This window comes from Phaseolus vulgaris, chromosome 11 (genome assembly GCF_051622355.1).
Source record: "Phaseolus vulgaris cultivar YP4 chromosome 11, ASM5162235v1, whole genome shotgun sequence".
NCBI classification, from domain to species: Eukaryota; Viridiplantae; Streptophyta; class Magnoliopsida; order Fabales; family Fabaceae; genus Phaseolus; species Phaseolus vulgaris.
Genome location: NC_143508.1, coordinates 9,236,585 through 9,249,466, shown reverse-complemented (window position 1 = coordinate 9,249,466; position 12,882 = coordinate 9,236,585). Strand labels below are relative to the sequence as shown.

Here is a 12,882-nt window from a genome sequence, read left to right as displayed (position 1 = left end):
TTAATAACTCATAAGAAACACGAAATATGATGTTTTTTAGAAGAAAGTTTAGAACATGGAAAGTGAGAAAGAAGTACTATGTAAGGATTTATACTAATTAAAACAACATACTATCAAATTCAACCTTTACATGAAACGCGTGTGTAAGGTCGACGAGATGAGTCAAAGCAGTACTGGTAAAAGCTTTTAAGAAGGTGCTATAATGGTGTAAAAGTTGCAAAATCTTGCTACATTATTTGGTATTTATTGACTTTCCTGGTCCATACAATGTATACAGAAAAAAAAATACTAAACCACTATTTACTGCATAATACCTAAGTTCCAAGATATTAAACTATGACCAACAGCTTGCGTACACTCCATCTCATAAATGCTACATGCCGAATTCTGTGCTTATATATGAAGCGTGCAAATGGCCATAACATATCGACCACCCCCTTCTGTCTGCAACTGCATCATTTGAAACTCCTAGTTTCAGCTCTCTTTCACTAACATTCATAGTATTGTCATATACCCTTTCTGCAATGGAGTTGGGGAGCATACTGCACTTTCTTCAAGACAAGACCATTTTGATCACTGGAGCCACTGGCTTTCTTGCCAAAGGTATGTTATACTGCTAACTCCCTTTCTATGTTTTTGCAATCTTCTTTTTCATATTTTTGTTCAAAGGGTACACAACAATTATATGTTACATGCAGTTTTCATGATATACTATATACTGTCATGATGTTGTACTTGGGTCAATGTGTGTTGCAGTTTTATTGGAGAAGATACTGAGGGTCCAACCAAATGTTAAGAAGCTCTACCTTCTCTTAAGAGCTGCAGACGCCAAATCTGCTACTCATCGCTTGCACAATGAGGTAACTGAACAAGATCAGTTTCTGCTCTGTGCAGAAATTACTTAAGGCCTATTCAGCTGGCCCTTTCCCTCTGTTTGAAAATTCATGGCATTCTTTTTAACCTTTTTCTCATAGTTATAAGCATCAACAGTTATTTATGATTATTATAAGCCACTAATTAAGGCTTCAAGTAGATACATAAGTGTTGCTATGTGTTCAATAACCATTTTCAACAACTAAATGTAACTTTTGAAGAAGTGCATTATTTAAACATACTTCTAGAAAGGGTTGTCTCACACAGTAGCAACCTTTCTCTCACCTGTCATAATATAATTAAGCTCGTGGCTAATAACTCCTAATTTTGTTGTTTTGGTGTAGATCATAGCGAAGGATCTGTTTAGGGTATTAAAGGAAAAAATGGGTGCAAATTTTAACTCTCTTATCTTGGAAAAGTTGACTCTGGTGCCTGGGGACATTTCTCGTGAAGATTTAGGATTGGAGGATACCATTCTAAGGGAAGAAATTTATGATCAAACAGATGTCATCATTAATTTAGCTGCAACAACAAACTTTGACGAAAGGTTGTATATAGTAAAAGTTCATAGTCTTTAGGTCTATTTAATGTTTTATTGTCTCGACTTGATCATTAATTATTTTCTTTCATTTCACATATACTTGCAGGTATGACATATCTTTGGGTCTAAATACCTTTGGTGTTAAGTATGTCATCAACTTCGCCAAAAAGTGTACTAAACTTGAGGTTCTTGTGCATGTATCAACAGGTTCGTATCAATTGATGAACATAAATATTAGAAGTTAGGAAAAGTACTTAAGTTCACGTGCATAGATTATAATAATTATTGTTCCATCTTAATTGATTTCAGCATATGTAAGTGGTGAGGGAGGAGAGGAAGGACTGATATTAGAGAAACCGTATCATTTGGGTGATTCTCTGAATGGAGTTTCTGGATTAGACATTAATGCAGAAGACAAGTTGGTTCGTGAAAAACTGACCGAGTTACAACAACTGGGGGCCACAGAAAAGGAAATTAAAGAGGTTATGAAGGACTTGGGTCTTAGCAGGTTTGTGAAAATCATTCTAAACCAATTTGTAGTTATTCCAATATTTAGTTCCTTAAATGTTTTTTAATGCTTCGAGTGATTGATGTTGAAGTTTAGTATATATTTGGTCAACCATGAAATTTCTGTAGGAGTTCCTCGTATGTGATCACAAGGAAAAATAAGAGTTTCTGTAATATGGAATACCAGACATTGTAGGACTCTTTATAAAGAGTTGATTCAGTTCTCATTACAAAGGGAGTGTGGAATAATTTAATGAAGAATATATTCAATTCTTAAGGTCATATAGATAAATAAATATATAAGTACATATAAGTGAAACTATCAAACCTGCCACTACTTACAAAGAACACATTTATATATATACAAGATTAGGTTATGTAGGGTCCCAATGCTGTATATATATCTCAATTCACCAATCCTACACATGAATTATGTCGGCAATGACTAGTTTACACATATATAGTAGGAACACACACAAATGAAGGAATGATGTGATGAGAGTTTGTTTTTGTTTGTTTCATGTCTATGTGAACCACCAATAATAGGAATTAAGAAATGTTAAATAAGAGAAACAAGTGTATACAGTTTATGTCATAGACATAATAAATGTTGTGTTTTAGTAAGAAGATATTTTCATTTTCTTAAATAGCGTCTAAGCATTATTTGCACCATTCATTCGTGGGTGGTTGATTGAAAAAGAGTATGAAAGTAAATAGCTATTATGCAGTAATATTGTTCTTATAATATTGATTTGAGTGTATGAAAGAGTGTGGAAGTACGTGTAATGAATTAATGTGGGGTTGTTTGGCTTGGTCCATTAAAACCCCGAATTGATTTCTTACCAAACCGTACTAACTCAGCTTTTCCCCATTGAAGAAGAAAGATGGGTGAACTTATGGGTAGCTATATCTTCTTACATAGGAGATGGAGAGTGATGTTAATTACAAATGCTGGTTCAAATAAATAATGAAGGAGATACAGAAACATAAATTGACCTACTAAACCCCACCACCCTCTCTTTCATTTATGGTTCCTTCATTAATAACCTTTACACTCCAACATGTGCTCAAGGGTCATCTCCAAAATTTATCTTTTGATGTTACCAATCAGTTGGAAAATTAATGACTTCTCACATGGTTCATTTCCTCACTCGTACGGATATAAATATTGCTTTTCAACATCATCTTGGTTGAAAAAAAAAAATCAAGATTTCACTTCTTTACTTTTGTTAAAATAATAAAACACGTGTAATTCTATTATAATTTTATGAAAATAAAAAATATTATCCATGTATATATTGTACTAGTTGGAAGTCGTGACATATTATCATTCTTTTCCTTTTTCTTTGCTTTAAAATACATGTATTGGAAAGTGAGTTTTTTTTTATCTTTGATATGTATTATGTTATTCTATTATTCTTTATTATTCATTAAAAAAAATCTTTGATATGTATTAATATAAATAAACCTAATTTTTTTCACCTTAATTAGGTTTTGTTAATTATTTTTTCAAATAAGTTGTGTTAAACTATATTTTTTTATCAGAAAAAAAAATATATTAAACGAAGGATTTGGATTGTGCAACTCTTGTCCACATGTATATTCAAAGAATATAGCTAAAAAAAATCTTTCCCTTAAAGCTTCGACCTATTTCAACATAAACCTGCCTTACACATTAAACTAAACTACATAACCGGTGGCACGAGTGTCTTATGAAAGAGTTTATTTTTTTATCAGAAAAAATAAATAAGTATGAAGTATTTGAAGAATAATAATACTCTCAATGAAGTGGAAGTACATTTACAGCACACATATTTTCAAAGAAAACATACACACATAAATAAATATATACACACATAAATAAATATATATATATATATATATATATATATATATATACTTATGCAATCAACAGCACATCATCATCACATGAATAGATGGATGGTAAGGTTTTTTTCTAGCAAAACTACTAGATTTTCTCTTCAGCTTAGTTCTGACCACCGCTGCATATATGTATAGATTGTAGCAGTATATGCATAAGAAATTTGTAAATATGATATATATGCTGGTATAATGCAAAGCGAAGAGAGATACATAAAGAGAAATCATGGAAGTGTTGTAAGTGTCCAAATACAAGGAAAATGAGATATGAACACTTTTTTCATACTAGGATCCAGAGAGAGAAACATATATTTGATACAAAACATAAGTACAAAAGATAAATTTAATGACCCAATTATATAGAGAAGAGTATATATAATACCTTCATGATAATTTGTGACCAATCCATAACAGATATAGACAGTTATTTTGGGGTTCGTTGAGAATCAAAATAAGTAGTTTAGTCTGAGTTGCTGTTCTGAAAACCAAATTGTTGTGTATAACTTATCAGGGCAAAGTTGTATGGATGGCCAAACACATATGTATTCACCAAGGCCATGGGAGAGATGCTTGTGGAGCAACTAAAAGGAAACTTATCTGTTGTCATCATTCGTCCTACTATTGTTACCAGCACATTCAAAGAACCTTTCCCTGGTTGGGCTGAAGGTGTAAGGTAAATCTTTGTTTTAATTTCTCTCTCAACACATGCAAAGTATTTACATAGTCACACTTTATGTAAGTTTTGAAAAGAAATTAAAATAATGACACCTTTTATGCTATAGTCCAATTCATGAGATCAAATGAAATGTGAGTTCCTAATGGCAGATTTCTTGTATTTTTTTGTTTTGGTGGTTCTTGTAACAGAACCATTGACAGTTTAGCTGTAGCTTATGGGAAAGGAAAATTAACATGCTTCCTTGGAGATCTCAAAGCAATTGTTGATGCGGTGAGGTTCTGCATGAAGCCCTTTGTTGTGATTAATTTATTATTTTTCTCCATATTCTGAACATCATTCAATAAGCAGATACCAGCTGACATGGTGGTGAATGCAATACTTGTGGCTATGGCGGCTCATGCAAATCGTCCTAGCGATGATGTCATATATCATGTTGGTTCCTCTGTTAGAAAACCACTGAGATACAACAATCTTCAAGATTATGGCTTCAGATATTTCACAGCAAAACCATGGATAAACAAGGATGGAAGTCCAGTTAAGGTTGACAAAGTTACAGTATTGAACAACATGGACAGCTTCAGAAGATATATGTTTCGCTACCTGCTTGTGCTGAAGGTAAATGTTATAGACTTATAGTAGAGATCATCATAAATATTTCATCATCACTCAAACTTCATTGCAAGTTTTTACAATGAAAGGAGCTTACATTTTTTGCATCTATAGGGACTTGAGCTAGCCAATACTGCATTTTGCCAGTATTTCCAAGGAACATATCTTAATCTCAATAGGAAGGTTCAGATCGTGATGCGGTTGGTGGACCTTTACAAGCCCTACTTGTTCTTCAGAGCTGCGTAAGTGTTGATTACTAGAATCAATCTCCATGGTTACATAGATATGATTCATATGATTATGATTTTGTTACTGCTACACGTTTATTCTAAAAATACATAGTGTATAATACTAATCTCATCAAATATTCAAGTGAGTTTGAGTTAAGAAGGTTTCCACTCTGCATGCCCTCGTGTCTTATGTTGTCATTTTTTAAAGGCTTGAATGCTTCATATATTTATATATATATATTGATAGATAGATAGTAGATTCATAAAGTATATAAAAGGATTGTATTTGATATGCATAGCTATAGTTAAAGTAAATTTATGGTTTCTTTATTATGTACTAACTGTGAATGTTGTGTAAGGTATGAACTTAAACAAAATGAATGCTATGACACAGGTTTGATGATATGAACACAGAGAAGTTGCGAATGGCAGCAAGACAAGGAGGGGTGGAGACAGATTTGTTTTACTTTGATCCACAACACATAGAATGGGATGATTACTTTTTGAACATCCACCTTCCTGGTGTGGTGAAGTACATTTTCAAGTGATGAGATTATAATTTAAGTGATATATTATATTGTTTCAGTGAATTTGTACTAGATGATGGGTCACATCACGATTCTTAGGTTCTTGAGGGCAGCATAAATGGTGTTAGATTGGCAAATATGTTTCAAAAACTTTGATAAAGTGTATCCAATATCTCATATCATATATATTTTAATTTACTTGTCTCTTACAACAAGTATAACAGTGCACATGTCTTTTGGATAAATCAGTTTTTCACCTTTCCCAGTTTTCTTTCTTCCTGAGAATTTTAAGGGAAGGCTATAGTAAACGTTCCTTTAAACAATCAGAATTTTATGGTAGTGTGGAAATAAAAAATTGTAGAAAATATAAAAATTATGATTAGTTCCAAGACTCAAATTCAATGAGTGTCTAATTAATAAGAATTTTATGGTAGTGTAGAAATAAAAAATTCTCAAAAATATTAAAAGTATGATGAGTTCCAAAGACTCAAATTCAATGAGTGTCTAATTAATAAGCAAATGGTTTTTCTTTGTATTATCTCTCTTCACACTTCTTATTTTTCTTTAAAAACATATTCATTCGATAAATAAAAACTAATATTAGAGGTAAAAAATAATTAATTATTATAATAAATAAATTAGATATTATTTTATAAATTAATAATAAAAATATCAATAATTTTTTAATTTATAAAATAATATCTAATTTAATCAATATAATAATTTATTATTTTTTGTGTCTAAAATTATTTTTTATTTTTAAATATTTTATTGCAGTGGTTTGTTCCCTCTCTCTATTTCTACTTTGCAATTTGTTTCTATTTACTTCCCCTCTCATTTAAGTACGTGTATTTAGAGAAATATAGGGGTGAGAAAGCAATTTATTTATTGGTCCTTTATATCTGGCTATAATTAAATCCATCCATTACAAAATATAAAAATAACCATATTAAATTAATTATTTAATATTATTAATAGTTAATACTTTTCAACAACGGGTAGTCTTATCCATGCATAATAAATCAACATTAATCAAACCAATTTTTCATTATTATATCTTAAATTTATCATTTTAATATTTTTTGAAAACTATACCTTTAAGGCTTTTTCTGGGTTCTGGGTGAGCGTGAGAGTCAAGTGAGTGTCAAAGTTTTTCAGCTCCATACCAATTTTGAATTTGCATTCTATCATTTTTAAAACAATTTAAAATTATTCTCAACACTGGATTTAAAAATTCGGAATTTAAAAAATATATTTCAAAAATTAAAATCTCCAAAAAGCTAAATTTAGAATGCAAAAAATATGTTTTAGGAAAAAAAATCCGTAACGCAAAATCTAAAAATACATTTAAAAAAGAATTTTCAAAAATGTATTCTAAATAAAAAGTTGCAGAAATATTTTTTTTATCAACACTCAATTTTTATTTATATTTTTATCATTTCACTAATAAATGGGATGGATACTGAATTTGATATGATACAGAAAGAATATGACATTCTTTGATTTTAGGGTGTGTTTGGATTAGAGGGTGTGGGGAGTGGAAAGTTGAGGATGAGTTGGAGTGAAAGTGTAAAGAAAGTTGAGGTTATTTGGATTGGAGTATGTTAGAGTGGATGTGTGAGAAAAATTTATTGAAAATTGTGACTGATGTGATAGTTGTAAGAATATTATAAATTATTTTAAATAGTAAAGTTTGTGAGATTACAATTTTACCCTTGTATATAAAAAAGAATAAATAATGATTAATCCTATTTAATATTATAAATGATTTTTTAAATTATGTTATGTTATATATACAAATATATATAAAATTAATTTTAATAATAATTTTCATTATTATGAATAGCAAAATGAATATATTTTAAAAAGAAAATAGAAATTTACAATATAACATGAATATTAAGTAGGTGTCAAAATATATAATATAAAGTCATTACATGAAGAACATAATAATGTTAATTAGAAAAAGAAAAGACATTCCTAGTAATAACATTTGAATCCTTCTTGCGGAGACCTTCAAACGGTTTTCTAGAAGACATATCTTATTCCGTTGTATGATAATAATTTCATCTTTTTCATCGGAAACGTCTTCAATGCACCATTTGAAAGAATTACAGCCTAGAACCATGTTACTTCTAATCTGTTTTGAAGAAAACAATAAAATTGAACAATGAATAAGTTTAAAATAACATTCTTAAGTTTGTTTCAAACCTAATTGAATAAATTTTACCTTGTAGTTGGGACAACCCAAAAAAAATTTCCAGCATTTTTTTGTGTTGTCGCTATTCTCAAAACAGCAAATTGTCCACAATCACAAATAAGAGCAACAAAGGCACTTGTGCTCCCAGTAGCATGGGTAAAAGTACGACGTTTTTGCACACTACAACCAATACAACTAGATGACGACGTGTTGTGATACGCAGACATTGAATGACACTTAACCAATGTTGTCGAAGTAATAAAATGGTAAAAAAGTTGCATTAAAAACAATATGATTATGTAAATAAGTAGCATGAAAAGTAGCATAAAACCTTAACAATAACAATGTCAACGTCAAAAATAACAATAACAATTCATTAATGTTCAACATGAAAATTAGAAATAAAAATAACAATGATAATAACATAATGATAACACACTCAATGGCCTTGATGACGTTGAATGTCACTCAGAGTATCCTCAATTCTGTCCATCCTTTGATCAACCCTGTCAATTCGAGTATTCATGTTTTGTATGCCGGACAAAATTTGAGTTAACAATTCCCTTTGAGTGGGGTTTGCCTCCTCAGGTTCACCACCTTCAACATCTTGTGCTGGCAATTCATCATCTTCTTCGTGTGCATGGTGAGGTCTACCAAGTTGCCATATGCCATTAACCTGGAATATATTTAATTTTGTCATACTTTTTTTTGCCAAAGTAATGATTTCGGCCTAGCATTATTGCTTGTTCATTCGACAAGTCGAAGCCATACACCTGCAAGATCCTCGTTATCAAATTTGCATATGGGAGAGGCACCTTGTTATCCTGACATTTGATGATGTGTTGCATGATGTAATGAGGTCAATTAATGCATACATTATTCTTCATTAACCACAACATGAAAATATCTTCATTTAGTAGTTGTGCATAGTTGCTTCCTCGAGGGCACAAGATATGCACCCATGTGTAATGCAACGGTCATTCATTTTCAGACTACCGACATTTTTTAGATTTTCACCTTCAACATCTTCACAAATCATGGACGATAATGCTAGAGCTCGATCAAAATTCAGTTCCTCAGGGATCGTCCCAGGGGTTAACTTAAGACCGTCATACTGTAGATGATCAATGGTCATCCAATCCATTTCTTTAATGTGTATCATTTTTCCGCAAATCTCAATGGCAAGGTGACCAATAGGTGTGATTTTTGCATTTGTATAAAATACTCTTACCAAATCCTCATAATACGAAAGATTAATTCCAAGGAAAGGTTGTAAACCTTGCCAATTCAGAAGATTTTGGAATTCAAATCTTGGACCAGCAAAAAATGGAGTATGCATCACTTTTGGTGGTAATACTGCTATTTGTGAAAGTTCTTTTCAAAAACCACCATTTGACGTCTGGTACTGAAGTATCTTGAATAATCAAGAACTTTTGGAATCCTCATTGCTGGAGGAGGAACGTCAACATCTTCTGCTGGAGATTTACCCTTATGGGTTCTGTTACGTTTGTGGGATGATGATGTCATCTATAATGCAATTACTACAATAAATAACTAAACAGAAGTTAACATAATATCAGAAGTTAACATAATATCATAAAGCAATAGTGCAAGTTCAGAAAGCAAAATATTACATTGCTAATGAAAGTAGAAGTTCACAAAGCAAAATATTACATGTCCAATAACTAACAAAGACAGTCAAATATTACATGTCCAATAACTAACAAAGACAGTCAAATATTACATGTCCAATAACTAACAAAGACAGTCAAATATTACATGTCCATTAACTAACAAAGACAGTCAAATATTACATGTCCATTAACTAACAAAGACAGTCAAATATTACATTAATAATAATTAAAGGTAACCCCCACGCAGAGATATGAAATCAATGCCTAGTCATAAATCCAAACAATTTTGTCATTCGACGCTCATATGGCATCCCAAATAGTTGCTTAACTCTTCCGGGATGGTCACATAAAAACTCGTAGCATTGATCCATGAGTTGTTCATCTTGAATGTTTAGCTCCACGAGCATTGCCCAAATATCAGACTCTGAGTACTGGTATGAGGCATGGCGTCGATGGTGGTGTACATGCTCAGCATATAGGTCGTTTCTTCGTCTAATTTCGGCAGCTATATCTTGAGCTGTCGTTGCCTGTGCACGAGCAATATTCACCAACTGAGAGGCATTTTCATTTCCATCCTTCATTGATGACACGCATTGTTGAAGATTAGTATTCAACATTGCAAATTGTTCATCAATGCCGTCCATAGTGGGGCCTTTTCTCTTTGATCCTCGGGATGAGGATGTGCCTGCAGAGCCAGCAGATGGCATAGAAGGAGTGTTTGATGGTGTGTCTGAAGGAGTGTCACTAGATTGGAATTGAGGAGCAGGTGATCGTGGGACGTAGTCATCTGCCTCCTCAAAGTTCGGTTGTTCAGGGATATAATCCATATTATTCTCCCCAAGGTTGACACTGAAATTGGTCATGTCAGGAGGTGAATTGATGTCACGGGCTGTCCTAACCCGACTTCCCATGGCTCTATCATTGGACCACAACTCCTCCATGAGGTCATAATGGCGAATGGGATTGAAACGTCATTTTGCTGTAGATGGTTTGGCCTACATACATTTCACATATTAGTATATGATGCGAAATGTGAAGTTAAATGTAATTGTTATGTAAAAAAGTACTTATCATTGTACCTTAATCAGCTCACTCCAAACTTCGTCCTCGGCTTCAAAAAGTTTGGTGGTCTGGTTCCATGCGAAACCACTCAATCCACCAAACAAATCATGGATTTCCCTCCACCTGTCCTTCAGGCTTTTCTGCTGGTTCTTCACATTATTTTTCTTAAGACCCGATAAACCAGCCTCATTTAAAGCCATAAATATATTAGTGTATCCTTGAGTGGTCCAGCTACCATCAATTCTACACCCTTTTCGTACCTCGTCAATCATTGCATTGAGAAAAATTAGGTCCATCTTCGTTGTCCACTTGGTGAACTCTCGATAAGAACCTGATGAATTTGAAGCCACATTTTTTTCGCGATCCATCTAATTAACTTAAATAAAGTTAGGATGACAAACATTGAAAAATGGTAGAAAATATATTATTTCATGAAATTAATTGTTGACATAATCTTGCCACATTTCGTTTGCTATAGCGTCCCTAATATCACACCTTATCCTGTAATCATGTTCACGAGCATGGGTGGTGCTTGGTTGGATATCTTGTTCTAACAATTCATTATCTACTTCTTCAAGTAGAGACTCATCATTGTCGATCTTATGTAGAAAGTTATGCACAATACAACAAGCTAAAACAATTTTTGTCATAGTATCCACATCATAATGTGGCTCAGTCCCACTGGCTATAATTGGAAAACGTTTTTTAAGCACCCCAAAGGTTCTCTCAATTACGTTCCTAAGTGATAAATGTCGATGATTAAACAACTCTTTTGCATTTTGTGGCCCTCTTCGTGAATATTCTTTCAAATGGTATCTCACCCCGCGATAAGGTTTTATTATATTTCGTTTTAACATAAAACCTGCATCACCAAGATAGTATTTTTCTACAAAGATTGTGGAAAGCTGGGTTAGTATATACTACTACAACCTTTTAATTCTTCTGCACACCCAATCCCCTATAACTAGCCTTCTAGAATAACCAAAGGATCGTCTCGTACCAAAGCATCTTTCAATATCCTTGAATCGGAGGCAGTTCCTTCCCAACCGGCTAAGACATATGTGAACTTCATGTCAAAGTCATAGGCTACAAATATGTTTTGGGTTGGCCAATCTTTTCTCCCTCGAAAACGAGGCGCATCAGCACGTGCAACCTTAGCACGTACATGACTCCCATCTATGGCCCCTAAACAATCCTAATGTAAACAAAAATTCATAACTTTAATTAAACACAAACTAAAGAAGACATTACACAGTTTCAAGTAATGTTATTATCAACAAACCTTAAAGTAGGGGAAAAATCGACTGTTGTTAAGGATGTGTGGTTCTACAACCGTTCCATTTGGTTGAATTAAGAATTCCCCCTCCAACCTTAAAATTGCACTCAAAACATTATGAAAGTGACGGGAAACTGTTTCTCCAGACCGATGGAAAAAGAATGACACACTTCGATTCTTCACATTATGCCCAATAATGTGCAGAAATTTCGCTACTTGTTCTTCCACGGTTGATCGATATGCATCTTTAACAAGTCCAGTTCCCCGTATTCGTTCACATAATTTAATGAAAGCTTCCGGTCCCATGCGAATAATGTGACGAGATTGTTCAGTGTGAACCAAGTACTCCATCAATTCTTGTATGCAGCGCTCTTTTTGTGGTTGCGACTCACTGATACAGTTGCTTGTAGTAGGCACTGTGCGTAACAATTTCAATCCAAAAGCAATCATACAAAGAATCATGACTGATGCACCTTGATTATTTTTTTTTATTTGTTCTTCGATTTGTGAAATTAAATTCATGTTCGCCGCAACAAGATCGTCATAAATTGCAACTGTTTCCTCAAAATGTATCATCTCTGCCTCGTCATAATTTTTTTCCGAATTCATACTGAACGCGGTTACCGTATCGGTGTAAAAGTATACCAATACAGTTACCCTAAAACGTACTTTTAATTAATTTTAATAAAAAAATTAATAAAAAGTACTATATCATTCAATAACATAATTTAATCAAATAACAAATAAATATAAACAAACCAAATAATTTATGTACAATCTCAAAAAAATATTAACTAAACATTAACAAATTTTATTTGTATTCTGTAAAAATATTATTTACAAATAAAATATTATTTCTTATAAAC

General features: G+C 32.5%; 3 protein-coding genes across 3 annotated transcripts; 1 reads left to right on the top strand and 2 right to left on the bottom strand.

Moving 5' to 3' along the window:
- Positions 1 to 216: 216 nt before the first annotated feature.
- On the top strand, positions 217 to 6,059 carry LOC137828401 (fatty acyl-CoA reductase 3). The gene is made up of 10 exons (XM_068634963.2): positions 217 to 603; positions 757 to 860; positions 1,218 to 1,420; positions 1,521 to 1,621; positions 1,724 to 1,922; positions 4,314 to 4,475; positions 4,667 to 4,748; positions 4,827 to 5,093; positions 5,202 to 5,329; positions 5,712 to 6,059. The coding sequence occupies exons 1-10, from the start codon at positions 525 to 527 to the stop codon at positions 5,863 to 5,865; spliced, it is 1,479 nt and encodes a 492-aa protein (XP_068491064.2). The 5' UTR covers positions 217 to 524; the 3' UTR covers positions 5,866 to 6,059.
- A 4,590-nt stretch (positions 6,060 to 10,649) lies between these two features.
- On the bottom strand, positions 10,650 to 11,108 carry LOC150023044 (L10-interacting MYB domain-containing protein-like). Its single transcript, XM_090297688.1, has 2 exons — positions 10,758 to 11,108; positions 10,650 to 10,673 (listed from the first exon to the last, which is right to left on the bottom strand). The coding sequence occupies exons 1-2, from the start codon at positions 11,106 to 11,108 to the stop codon at positions 10,650 to 10,652; spliced, it is 375 nt and encodes a 124-aa protein (XP_090153814.1).
- A 69-nt stretch (positions 11,109 to 11,177) lies between these two features.
- LOC150023043 (protein ANTAGONIST OF LIKE HETEROCHROMATIN PROTEIN 1-like) lies at positions 11,178 to 12,478 on the bottom strand. Its single transcript, XM_090297687.1, has 3 exons — positions 12,023 to 12,478; positions 11,710 to 11,935; positions 11,178 to 11,602 (listed from the first exon to the last, which is right to left on the bottom strand). Exons 1-3 carry the CDS (start codon positions 12,476 to 12,478, stop codon positions 11,178 to 11,180), a joined length of 1,107 nt encoding a protein of 368 aa, XP_090153813.1.
- Positions 12,479 to 12,882: the final 404 nt, after the last annotated feature.

Coding starts and splice junctions, on each gene's coding strand:
- LOC137828401 (XM_068634963.2), top strand. CDS start 525: ATGGAGTTGGGGAGCATACTGCACTTTCTTCAAGACAAGACCATTTTG. Junction 861..1,217: donor CTCATCGCTTGCACAATGAG/GTAACTGAACAA, acceptor GTTTTGGTGTAG/ATCATAGCGAAGGATCTGTT. Junction 4,476..4,666: donor GGTTGGGCTGAAGGTGTAAG/GTAAATCTTTGT, acceptor TTCTTGTAACAG/AACCATTGACAGTTTAGCTG.
- LOC150023044 (XM_090297688.1), bottom strand. CDS start 11,108: ATGGATCGCGAAAAAAATGTGGCTTCAAATTCATCAGGTTCTTATCGA. Junction 10,674..10,757: donor TTTGGAGTGAGCTGATTAAG/GTACAATGATAA, acceptor AAATGTATGTAG/GCCAAACCATCTACAGCAAA.
- LOC150023043 (XM_090297687.1), bottom strand. CDS start 12,478: ATGATTCTTTGTATGATTGCTTTTGGATTGAAATTGTTACGCACAGTG. Junction 11,936..12,022: donor GATTTTTCCCCTACTTTAAG/GTTTGTTGATAA, acceptor TGTTTACATTAG/GATTGTTTAGGGGCCATAGA. Junction 11,603..11,709: donor TCCTTTGGTTATTCTAGAAG/GCTAGTTATAGG, acceptor TTGGTGATGCAG/GTTTTATGTTAAAACGAAAT.